Source organism: Zingiber officinale, chromosome 1A (assembly GCF_018446385.1).
Source record: "Zingiber officinale cultivar Zhangliang chromosome 1A, Zo_v1.1, whole genome shotgun sequence".
NCBI classification, from domain to species: domain Eukaryota; kingdom Viridiplantae; phylum Streptophyta; class Magnoliopsida; order Zingiberales; family Zingiberaceae; genus Zingiber; species Zingiber officinale.
Window position 1 is genome coordinate 132,633,969 of NC_055987.1, and position 13,011 is coordinate 132,646,979.

At 40.1% G+C, this 13,011-nt stretch overlaps 1 protein-coding gene across 2 annotated transcripts; it reads left to right on the forward strand.

The window, feature by feature from the left end:
- Positions 1-102: 102 nt before the first annotated feature.
- Positions 103-1,619, forward strand: LOC122010019. Of its 2 annotated transcripts, none has more exons than XM_042566373.1 (2): positions 103-715; positions 1,379-1,619. In XM_042566373.1, exon 1 carries the CDS (start codon positions 184-186, stop codon positions 712-714), a length of 531 nt encoding a protein of 176 aa, XP_042422307.1. In that variant the 5' UTR covers positions 103-183; the 3' UTR covers position 715; positions 1,379-1,619. The 2 variants fall into 2 exon arrangements, with proteins under 2 accessions (XP_042422307.1, XP_042422315.1); XM_042566381.1 differs by lacking the exon at positions 1,379-1,619 and adding an exon at positions 806-822.
- Positions 1,620-13,011: the final 11,392 nt, after the last annotated feature.

Genomic DNA, 13,011 nt, shown 5'->3' on the forward strand with positions numbered 1-13,011 from the left:
TCTTTCTGATATTTTAGGCCTTAAAGTTAATTTTTAGGAATTTTAAATATTCAAAAATATATATGAATAAAATGTTGTGAAATTTTAGGCCTTAAAGAAACCTCATCCACAAAGCAACAAACCCCATCGAGCGTTATCCCGTCCCTGTTCTTCCTCCTTCACGCTGCCGCACTGCAACAAGCCATGAATTGTGTTCTCCATCTCAAACCTCACCGCCCTCTCCCAAGAGATGCCTTCCGACCGCCGCTACCGCCTCCTCCAAAGCCCCCATCCACGCTCTCATCGCTACTGAGCTCCACGCGCCCATCAGCCGCCATCCCTGGACCCAAATCCAAGTCCCCAGCTCCCATCTCGATCAAGACCGCAAAGGCAGAAGCAGCAGAGCCAGGAGGCCTCTCGAGTTGGTCTGTCCTCGCTGGAGCGTCTCTCAGCCTCGCCATTCTTGTCATGGGGGTCGAGCAGGCCATGGCCCTGGGGCCCGAGGGACCTCTGATGGAGGAGTTCTGGGACAACGTGAGGAGGTATGCTCTGTACGTGCTGACAGTGAGCACGGGGGCCATCTACACCATCTCTCAGCCCATCGTCGATCTGTTGAAGAACCCCATCACTGCGGTTCTCGTGGTCATTGTTTTTGTGGGTACTTTCTACCTCTTGTCTCAGATTCTGAGTGCCATGATTGGCATCTCAGAGTTTTCTTATGACTACGCTTATTGAGGTAGCGACTTGTTTTCTTTCCCGTTCTCTGTGAGTCATTACATATTATTTCCTAAGCTCTGAGTCTATGCTTATGATTGCTCAATTACAGGCAGAGACGGAAGAAATCTATAGAATGCAGATTTTCTTAATAATTCTAATAGAAAGGGTTAACTACCATTATATATAATATCTACAATATAATCATGGGCTCTATAATCTGTTTCTGAGCGGTTAACCGATTACGTAAAGCAAGATACTATCATTCCTTCAGTCTCTGGAATTAATCCCTTAAGTTTTCTAAACAAGTCACGATATAAATTTGATGAAACAACGTTGAAGGAAAAAATTACCCCCATAGTTTAGTTTTTTTTTTTTCAAAACATCCTTTCCTCCTTCACTCACACAGCTTAATATATTTTGAGTATATATTATTGTTTTTATTTATTTAAATATTAGTTTATTCTGCAACTATGTAAAAGGAGAAATTTATCACATTGACCGTCTACATTAGTAGGAGTGAGTAAATCAGGAAATTAAAATTAGTCATCATATGAGAGGATAATTTTTAGATTTTTGTCGAGATTCGATTCTTACTCAATTCTATAAATCTATCATATGATAACTGATCATGTTTGAGAACAGAGATGTTTGACTCATCGGTAATATGTTATGATTATTACAGATTGGGAGGATGACCTAGCTCTTATACTGTGGAGAAGACTCATAGAAAATGAGTTAGAATGACGGTCAAAGAGTCTCGATGAAACCATTCCGACACTCAAGTTAGCTTTTGGTCAAAGAGAAAGTAGTTGCTAGAGTACCTCTCTCCTTGGAGTTGATCTACCTTTTTATAGGGTTGGAGTGATGTATCATGTTCTCCTTGTTTCTCGTCGACGTTATCATATTCTTGGGAATAAACGGGCATTTATTGCCCATTTATTCTGAAGTAAATATCCACGTTTTCCACCGCTTTCGCATTCATGGCAACATGGTTCACGCCTCCCCTTGAATAACTGTTCATTTGGGAAGTGGAAGTCATGAGTCAGTGGCTGGGTGGCTTGGAGTTGAGCGTCAGAGTAGGGAACCTGATAGCTTGGAGTCGAGAGTCGGAGTCAGGAGCCCTGATTGCTTGGAGTCAAGAGTCGGAATCAAGAGCAATCGGGAATCGAGCGCTAAGCATAGTCGAAAGTTGTCCTTTGTTGACCTTGCATGTTATCCTGGCTTGATTATTGACCCTCTTGGCTACTTGACATCTAGGAAATATCCCTATATCACTAACCCCCTAAATCTAATCAAAAGATGCAAGTTCGACTGATTGCAACATTGTGACCAATTCTCGACTTGGTCTGTAATACACATGAACTAGGAAATCTTTGGCTCGTTTTTAATGAGATCCTCGCTTTAATTATCAACATGCCTCTTTAAATGCTAGGGCATGACTTGTCAACCTTGACTTTCAATCCTAGAGAATACATTTATCTTTGAGGTTATATCAAATTAATGTGATGAGACCTTTGATGAATAAGAATGACCGCCTATCTCCAGCATAATGATTATTTCACTTTCATAATTCAAGCTCGAACAAACGACTAATAGTGTTTCCTTACGCCCTTCTTGATCCTGATCCAAAGGTTCCAACTAAACGCTAACCAATATAAATGTGATAAAAAAACCCTTATCATTTTATGCAACCCGTCTTTTGCGTCCGCCAACCTCCTCCTTTGCTTCCACTTCAAGTTCCTTGTGTTTTCACACCAGATTAAGTTTCTAACTTTTCACGATGTTTGAATGTTCGCTAGTCTGCTTTTAGTTCATCCTTTTAGCGTCAATCTTTGTGATGGCGGCAAGGCCTCCTTCCTCCTCCATTCCCTGATACTGATCCATAGAGTCTAGTTTTAGCAGCACAGCCTTAGATCGCCTAAGAATCACCTACAAGATCTCGGATAATCGCACCTTGATACTTCCTAATGATAATGATCGTCCTGACCATCCACCCTCAGGATGTGTCACCTTCTTTTGTAGTCATCTGATAAGTGGATTAGGCTTCCCCGTTCATCCATTTTTCTTTGAAATATCGTAATATTTTAGCATTCTCTTGTCCCAGTTAGGGCCTAACTCCTTTCGTATCTTGACGAGAATAATCATTTTATTCCCTTTGTACCGCATGCCTTTGAGTGTTATTCTTTTCCAATATTTCTTCTATCCCAAGAAGATAGAAGATGTGGTATTTTTCTTATCCTCCCAAGTGGGTCACGGTCTACTCAAGAACCTTCCCACTTCTCATAAAGGATGGAAACCCCGATTTTTCTTTATTTGGTCTCCTATCCCCATGCCTTGGCCAAGGCGTTGGTAACGTGATTTACCTATCCCCTCTTGTAAGAGACAATCACCTGGTACGAAGCTACTTCCATGTTTTTGAGCAGCTTCAAGATATGAAGTTCAACGTCACTTCTCTGCTCGAGGAGGGGTTGCTTCACATGTTTGGGTTGAGCTCTATTCCAACTCCTCTTCGACTATCTTTTGGTATCATCCTGTCGCTTTCCTTGACTCTTATTTTTTAACAAAAATACTTCTTTTATTGTAGCTACCACTATGCTAAAAACTACCTTCGAGAATAATCTCAGAATGACTAATGCTGAATTGGAGGCTTGGGGTGCAAAAATTATTAATCTAACTAGGCCGGCGACCACTACAGATGTTGCGCCTACCCCAGCACCCATCGCACATCCCCCCCTCTCCGTTAGCTCTAAGGGATGTTGTTCCAGTGTCCCTTAACGAGGATACTTCTATTGATGCAGTTAGCACCAATAGTCAAATTTAGGTTTTGATCAATAACAAATAGATTTAAGTTAGATGTTATGTTTGTCTAACCCCTTTACTGAGTGTGCAGGAATTAACAAGTTTAGAGAACCTGATACCAAATTGAAGTCCAAATGTGTGATTTTGGTAGGAAGTCTAGCTGCGTCTGTGGAACCTAACAGTTGGCTGAAGTCCAGTTGGGATGTTCGATTCCAGATGATTGGCTGAAGTTCGGATGTGTAATTCTAGTAGGAAGATCTAGTGGGTCAAGGGGCAATTCAAGAGACTGCAAATGGTAAGTGAGGTAAGTCACTGGAAAAGAGTGTTCCAGTGAGAATGAGTCCCAGTGGGATTATAGGCACTAATCCAGCTTATATCCATTTTGGAAGTCTAAGCTAAGACCATGATTAGATTCTAGTCTTGGGAACAGACTCTAATTAATAATCATTATATTCTATACTGTACTAACTCTAGTTTGTAGGTTACATTTTATTATGATAACTTTGTGATGTAGGAAATCATAAGGCTAAAAAAGGGGCTTCAGGCACCCAGACACAGTCCAAGGGCTCAAAGGTCTGGGCACCTAGAGTTAGTCCAGGTGTCTGGAAAGGGATAGAATGGGCGACTAGCCGAGCTGAGGTGGCGCACACTAATTGACCAAAATATGTCACAGTCTAAGCGCCCGGACCGGTTTAAGCACCCGAAGTTGTATAGATTTTTCATGGATAGAGTTTCATCGAGGTAGGGCCATGTCAACAGTCTAGGCACCGGGGGTGGTCCAAGCGTTGGGAGTTGGCTATAAAAGCAGCTTCGAATAGTAGCCTTAGAATATCTTTTGCTCTAACTTTCGCACTCGCACGTTACTCCAAGAAAACTCCTACAACACCAAAAGATTGCTTCCAACACCAACACACATGCACTTTAAATTTTACATCTTTGTATTGGTAAAAATTTAAGTTACAATTCTTTGTTATATTATTAAGGAAAGTGTAGAGTGTTACACTTTCCTCATATTATTTTGTGTGCTCGATTACTCTATTGGGAGTTTACTGGTAGAAGATTTTAGTGAATTGTCCATCGATAGGTCCAAATGACCTGGGTCTTAAAGTAGGAGTCGTCGAAAACTTCAAACCAAGTAAAAATACTTATGCTCGCTTTCTCGTAGCTGTAGGACCATTGCGGCCGGCTAGAAGGGGGCGTTGAATATCCCGGATTTGACTTGGTTACAACCAAGAAGGTTATTAATCCAAGGAATGTCGCACTAGTATCTCCTTCGGGTGGAGAAGCCTCTTACAGCAGTGAAAGCGTAAAACAGAGAAACTAATCTAAAACTGAAACGTACAAGCGTTGGAAATGAATTGCTCTGAGTTGTTGAAAGCTTCTGGACTAAGGCTATGTTTATAGCCTTGGTCGGGGCGCTTGGAGGGTTCCGGGCGCCCTGGGGGGGGGATAAATTTTATCCCCCAACGTTCAGATCGAGTTTTGACTCGATCTGGTCAAATATCACCTCTCGGGCGCCCCGGTACGTTCCGGGCGCCTCGATCAGTTCCAGGCGCCCCGGACCCAAAAGTCAACTCCCGTTGACTTATTCGGTCCAGGTCCTCTGCTCCGGCTCTGGTCACCTCGGTCCGGGTCTTTAACTCCGGATCTGTAACGCCTCATCCCTCGGACGCACTACGTGTCGTCCTTCTCGTTAGCTACGTCTTCCACTCGACTACCTGCGCTCTTAAGCTCCTGCACACTTAGACACAAGGTTAGAAACACACAGGACCTAACTTAACTTGTTGATCACACCAAAACAACCTTGGGGTTCTAACAATCTCTCCCTTTTTGGTGTGAACAACCCAAGTTAAGTTAGGGTAAAAATAGACATAAAATAAACTTAATTAAATTTGTAATTAAGTGCAAAAATAAAACAAGTTAAATTTTGGTCTACCTCCTCCTAGACTTATACTTTTCCTTCTCCTCCTTTGATCACATAAAAAATGGGGTTCTAAGAAAAAATCTAAGGGTAAAAACTTAGTCTGAATTATTTTATTTTATTTTTTTTAAGTATAAAGGAGAAGAGAAAAATTTTCTATGTAAAAAAAATATTTTTGAAAAGAATTTTAAGTTAAAAAAATATTTTTGAAAAAAAAAATTAAGTCTTTGCAAAAATTATTTTTGAAAAAAAATCCTAACTTAAGATTTTTCTAAGTAAAATTTTCAAAGTAAAAATTTCACGTAAAAGATTTTTCTAAGTATAAACATATTTTGAAAAAAATGTTTGAAAAACTTTAAAAGCATTAATTCTAATTTTAATATTTTGATCGAAAGTTAATTAAACATTTATTTTAATATTTTGGCTTCCAGGTCATGACGAGGCACTAGGCCTTCTTGGTTATTGGAGCAACAACCACTTCTTTAGATAAAGCATCATAGAGAAATTCACTGTTTAATTTTCTCACTGAAAGCATTAATTTTGTTTAAAATTTAGACTAAGCAAGATTTAGGAACCCAATATAGGTTCCAGCCTACTGGATTAACTAAATATTTCTTAGGTACATATTTTCTTGAAATATTCCTAATTTGTCCCTGGTGATATCTATAATACCAATTTAAATTTTTAAATTTTCTAAAATTAGATGAGCATGCATGGTTTTTCAAATTATCTACTTGAATTTTCAGATCTTTATTTTCTGATTTCAATTTCTCATTTTTCTAATTTTGATTTGTCTAATTCTTCTAAGGGACAAGATTTAGCCAAAATTATTTTTAAGATTTTAATCTCCTTTTCCAATTTGCAACAGTCTTTTGTTAATAGTTTAACAAACTTAAAGAGTTTATCAGGAGAAAGTGATTGTACCTCACTTACTTTGTCAATCTCGTTGTCTGTTTCTCCCCCTGAATTGCTGCTTTCTTCCGACGTGGCTCCTCCTTCATCGATGCTCTCGATGCTCATTTCTGAAGAGCTTGACTCGTAGTCGTCATCTTGATGACTTGCCATTAGAGCAAGTCCGGAGAATGCCTCGACTTCCGACTCCGACGACGTATCGTCCCACGTTGCCTTTAGGGCCTTTCGCTTTTGGATAGGCTTCTTACCCTTCTCCTTGTCCTTGTTCTTCAGCTTGGGGCAGTTGTCCTTGACGTGCCCTTCTTCGTCATAGTGGTAGCAGCGGATCGTCCTTTTCTTTCTACCCTATGGATGGTTAGTTTTCTAGAATTGCATAACTTCTTAAATCGCCTTACCATCATTATCATTTCCTCGTCGTCGAGAGAAGGCTCCGACTCAGGTTCGTCTCTCGATGCTTTGAGGGTGACGTTGTTCTTGGGCTCCTTCATTCCTGCACATCTTGACTCATGCACTTCAAATGTTGAAAAGAATTCTTCTAACGAAATCTTTTCTAAATCTTTAGAAATGTAAAATGCATCTACTAATGATGCCCATTTGGTATTTCTAGGAAAGGAATTTAAAGCGTACCTTAGCGAATCTCGGTTACTTACCTTTTCTCCGAAATTCGAGAGTCCAGTGATGATCTCCTTGATTCTCGAGTGCAGGTGCGCAACCGTCTCATCTTCCCCAAGTCGCAGGCTGGTGAGCTGATTGCGAAGTAGATCTCTTCTGGCAAGCTTGGCTTCGGACGTCCCTTCGTGCAGCTCGAGGAACTTCTCCCAAAGTTCCTTTTCCGAGGCGTAGTTCCTGATCCTGTTGACTTCTTGAGGCGGAAGAACACTTAGCAGATGGTATTCTGCTTTGTCGTTCGCCACGAAGTCTCCCTACTCCTTTTTCGTCCAATTGTTTTTCTCCTTACCTTCCAGTGTTGTAAAACCAAATTCCATTGTAAGCATTAATTCAAAATTGGTGGTAAAGAATACCTGCATCAGCTTTTTCCAAGAGCCGAAATCCCCTTCGAATTTCGGTGAGTGGATGCTTGGTCCGGCCATTTCATTGCTTCGTTCGGCGGTTAGTTCTCCTGAAGCGCCTCGACTCTGATACCACTTGTAGGACCGTTGCGACCGGCTAGAAGGGGGGGTTGAATAGCTCGGATTTGACTTGGTTACAACCAAGAAGGTTGTTAATCCAAGGAATGTCGCACTAGTATCTCCTTCGGGTGGAGAAGCCTCTTACAGCAGTGAAAGCGTAAAACAGAGAAGCTAATCTAAAACTAAAGCGTACAAGTGCTGGAAATGAATTGCTCTGAGTTGTAGAAAGCTTTTGGACCAAGGCTATATTTATAGCCTTGGTCGGGGTGCTTGGAGGGTTCCGAGCGCCCTGGGGGGATAAATTTTATCTCCCAACGTTCAGATCGAATTTTGACTCGATCTTGTCAAATATCACCTTCCGGGCGCCCTGGTACGTTTTGGGCGCCCCGGTTAGTTCCGAGCGCCCTGGACCCGAAAGTCAACTTCGGTTGACTTATTCGGTCAGGGTCCTCTGCTCCGGCTCTGGTCGTCTCGGTCCAGGTCTTTAACTCCGGATCCGCTTGCTTGGGTGATCTCGGACATCCGGAAAAGGGCTCACCCGAATCCAACTTCCGGTCTTCTCGAGTGGGCTTCCGCTCCGGCTTCTCATCCCTCGGAATTGCCGCATGTTTCCTTCTCGTCCGCCGGCGTACTCATCCGTAGTCTTCGTCCGTTGGACGCACCGCGTGTCATCCTTCTCGCTAACTGCGTCTCTTGCTCCTCGAGCAGTCTTCCGCTCCAGCTTTCGTCACTCGAAACCACCGCACGCTTCCTTCTAGGTCGTCGGTGTACTCTTCAGCAGCGCTTTGTCCCTCGGACGCACCGCGTGCCGTCCTTCTCGCTAGCTGTGTCTTCCACTCGACTACCTGTGCTCCTAAACTCTTGCACACTTAGACACAAGGTTAGAAACACACAGGACCTAACTTAACATGTTGATCACACCAAAACAACCTTGGGGTTCCAACATTAGCTTCCTCTTTCTTAGTTTAATTTCTTGCTACATATTTTCTTTTAAGTTATGAAAAGATTTAGCATCTTTAAAATCATGTGATTCACACCCCCCCTCTCACGTGCATCGGTCTTATAACTTCTTTGTGTTGGTGCGGGAAGCATCCGACGATCGAACCTATATTTTGATTATGTCAAAGGGTTCAAAGTTAAGGTGTTTTGTTTACTAATATGTTTAATGAGCATTGCAGGAAAAGTCCTAAGTGTACTTAGGTAAAAGTCCTAGCTGCGGTTAGGCAAGTAGAAAACCTTAGGGGGCGGTAACCCTAGGTCATAGGGGGTGGTAACCCTATACGGAAAGCCTTGGCAGGTCGAGGTCTTCGGGCAAAAATCCTACGGGGCAGTAACCCTAGGTTGAAATCCTGATGTCGCGAACCGGGTAGAAGACTGGACGGGTCGTGGACCGGACGTCCAGTATGAAGACCGGAAGACTCGAGCGCCGAGCAAAAGTCCAGTCGGTCTGGGGGACCAAATTGGCGAAAGGTAAAACTCTCTTGAGTGGAGTAGGTGAGGACGCGTTCCCCGGAAGAGTGAACAGTAGGCGTCGGTTCGACCTACAGTTTCCGGTCGGAAATCCGAAGTCAGAATCGGACAGTCCGGAGACTGTCAAAGTATTTCGATTATCATATTTATGTTTTGCAGGATATGTTTGTGTTTTAGGACTAACATGTCTTGTAGGTACAAGAAAACAAGGTTTTCCCTCGGATAAACAGTGTCCGAGGCACCTCCATGGAGCTTAGAGGCGTCTCGGGTGCAAAGGAGCTGAGTTTGCGCACAACAGAGCTGGAGGCGCCTCAGACTGAGCTGGAGGCGCCTTGGACAGCTTGGAGGCGCCTTCAAGGTTGATGGAGGCGCCTTCAACCGGATCAGCGAAGAAGATTTCAGTGCTCATCCGTGCGGTTGACTTGGCGGGTTTGAGGTGCCTTAGTGAAGTTTTGAGGCGCCTCCAACAGTGCATAAAAGGGGGTTCGAGCAGCACCTTTGATATAATACAATCAAAGCAATCCTTACGCTACCAGCTGCTAGCGAGAAGTTCCGACGAAGCCGTAACTTGACGCCGACAACCCCAGAGCTCAGAATCTACTATTAATCTTGTCATTGGTATATTTCATTATTAATTGTACTTGAAATTTGTAACTATCTTTACCAGATTATAGTTGTTGCCCAACGTAAACGCTCAATGAGCGTGGACCTTGGAGTAGGAGTCGACACAGGCTCCGAACCAAGTAAACTCTTGATGTCTTTTGTGTGATTGCTTATTTCTTTTATTATTTCCGCTGCATTACTTGTCGTGTTTTTAATTTTGAAACGCGTGAAAGCCACGAGCGCTATTCACCCTCCCTCTAGCGCGGTCTCGATCCAACAATTGGTATCAGAGAAGGGTTGCTCTGAATTGGTACAACTACTATTCGAGTATTTTTTTCGTCGCTATCAGAGCAGGGTTGCTCTGAATTGGTACGCCTTTCGTTTTTTCCCTCCAAAACTATTTTCGAAAAATTCATTTTCATCTCTTCACTGCTTATTAGTACTGATAAAATATCACATTTAGTAAAATTTGAAATAATATTTTTTTAAATATTTTTTAAAAATATTTAATTATTTTATTATTTTTTCTCAAAATTCGTGAATTCTCATTTCTATTTTTTTCCCGTACTACTAATCCAGGATCAAGTCTTGGGACATTCTTTTCCATTGTTTTTCTTTGTGTGTGAGATTCTGCTTTCATGACTCTCCAAGAAGGTTACAATACAGCCCGACCCTCGCTCTTCACCGGAGACGATTTTGGCTATTGGAAGAACCGGATGGAATACCACCTCAAGACACAAGTCTAGATGTGGATCATTATCCAGACCGGTCTCGAGCTTCCACGTGACGACACTGGAGAATTAGTTTCATGCATCGACTGGGACACCAGCATAAGGAAGAAGGTTGAAGCCAATGCCAAAGCAACCTGCATGCTACAATGTAGGCTGACAAAGGAGGAACTCAACAAAGTAGGACCCTTCTCAAGCGCCAAAGAGTTATGGGAAAAGTTGATCGAGCTGCACGAGGGCACTCCCGATGCTAAGGTAAGCAAACGCGACTTAATTTTAAATAAATTATATAACATCAAAATGCAGGAAAGTGAGACGGCGAGTCAGCTCCATGCGCGCATCCATGATCTTCTTAACGGCCTCCACGCAATTGGCCAGAGAATAGAAAATCACGACGTCATAAGGTATGCACTTAACGCTTTTCCGAGGAACACTTTGTGGACATCCATGGTTGATTCTTACAAAGTATCCAAGGACTTATCTTCAATTAAATTAGATGAACTGTTCTCTGAATTTGAATTACATGAGCAGACTAATGCACGCCCAGCCGAGAAGGGTATTGCCTTAATTGCAGGTACAAGCAGAACCTGGGAAACTAAACCAAAGCGTAAAACCAAACTCGAGTCTAAAGATGAATCAGATGTAGAAGATGACGACGAGGCTATTTCCGAACTGGTAAAGATCATACGGAAGATATGCAAATTGAAAAAGGTGATTCAAACAAACACGAAGGACAAGACTGGAGTCACCTGCTACGGTTGTAACCAGAAGGGGCACTACAAGCCTGACTATCCAAATAAGAAGCAACAAAGAAAGAAGGCATTAAAGGCAACTTGGTCTGAGTCGTCGGATGAATCTAAGACTGACGAAGAAGAACTGACAAGCTTCCTCGCGTTACCAGTGCAAGCCAACATTATCAAAATCGAGTCCGAGCTCGAATCTGAAACCGAGAGCGAGTCAGAAACCGAGTCCGAGCGAAGCCACATATCCGCATCCATTTCCAAAGGACCGAACCCCACTGTAAGTTCTCTACTCGTCGAAACTCAGTTAGATGATTTAAAGAATTTAGTTCCTTACTTGTTAAAAAAGTTGGCTAAATTCAACGTCCGGGTCAGGTCACTCCAAAAGGAGGTAACAACCCTTAAGGAAGCGACTGACTTGAGTTCTTTAACTGAGCCAGTTCAAATTGGAAGTTCGACTCAAATCCAACAACTTGAGGAAGAAAATTCTAATTTGAAAACTCAAATTAAAGAACTCAAGGACATGCTGGAACGGTTCACCCTGGGTTCCAAGAATCTTGATCTGATTCTTGGAAAACAGCGAGCTATTTTTAACAAATCCGGACTTGGATTTAAAACCAAAAGAAAATACAGAGCGTATCTATCCCTAGTTAATAGAAATGATAGAAACATAGTCCAAGCATGGGTCCCCAAGTCGAACTTGGTTAATCAAGTTGGACTTGGACTATATTGGGTCCCCAAGGATCAGATCTACTACCTTGATAGACCATGTCGGGGCTATGATCCAGGGGGAGCCAATAGAAAGACCTTCTTTGTCAATAGATAGAATTGTTTGATGCTTGAATTTCCCACTTTTTAATATGCATGTTTAGATTAGAATAGTTTAAGGACCTAGGCGTAATTTACACTTGCCCAGTTAAACCTAGGGGTTTCAAAAAGTAAATTAAATACATAATCTCTTTGAGCGGCTCTGTCTAGGAAGTGGTGGATGATCTCATACCCAAGAAGGCCGAGTGCCTCGCCACGACCTGGGAACTAATCTTAGAAATGCGTATTTAATTGACTAGCTGAACAACCTAAGTTTAACTCAAATGTAAATTAATCCTTAGAAATAATCTAAATTCAAGATAATCATCTCACAAAATTACTTAAGATTACTTGATTGATAACTTAGAATTGGGTGAGATGGATCTAGGCTAAATCAACAGTATTAATCTTCAAATAAATTCAAGTTAATCAAATAAATTCAATTTAATCAAATGAATCAACTAAATTATTTAAAAATATTTTAAAAATTATTTTAAAAATCTTTTAAAAATTATTTTAAAAATTATTTCAAAAATCTTTTAAACTTATTTTAAAAATCTTTTAAAAACTTATTTCAAAAATCTTTTTAAAATTATTTTTAAAATCTTTTAAAAACTTATTTTAAAAATCTTTTTAAAAATTATTTTAAAAATCTTTAAAAAACTTATTTTAAAAATATTTTTAAAAACTATTTTAAAAGTCTTTTAAAACTTATTTTAAAAATATTTTAAAAATTATTTCAAAAATCTTTTTAAAACTTACTTTAAAAATCTTTTAAAAATTATTTCAAAAATATTTTAAACTTATTTTAAAAATCTTTTAAAAACTTATTTTAAAAATTATTTCAAAAATCTATTAAAAACTTATTTTAAAAAGCTTTTAAAAACTTATTTTAAAATTTTTTTAAAACTTATTTTAAAAAATTATTTTAAAAATCTTTTAAAAACTCTTTTAAAAATCTTTTAAAAAATCTTTTAAAAACTCTTTTAAAAATCTTTTAAATCTTTTGAAAAATCATTTTAAAAATATTTTAAAAACTCTTTTAAAATTCTTTTAAAAAATCTTTTAAAAAATCTTTTAAAATATTTTAAAAACTCTTTTAAAAATACTTTTAAAACTCTTTTAAATATTTTAAAAACTCTTTTAAAAATATTTAAAAAACACTTTTAAAAATCTTTTAAAAAAATCTTTTAAAAAGACTTTTA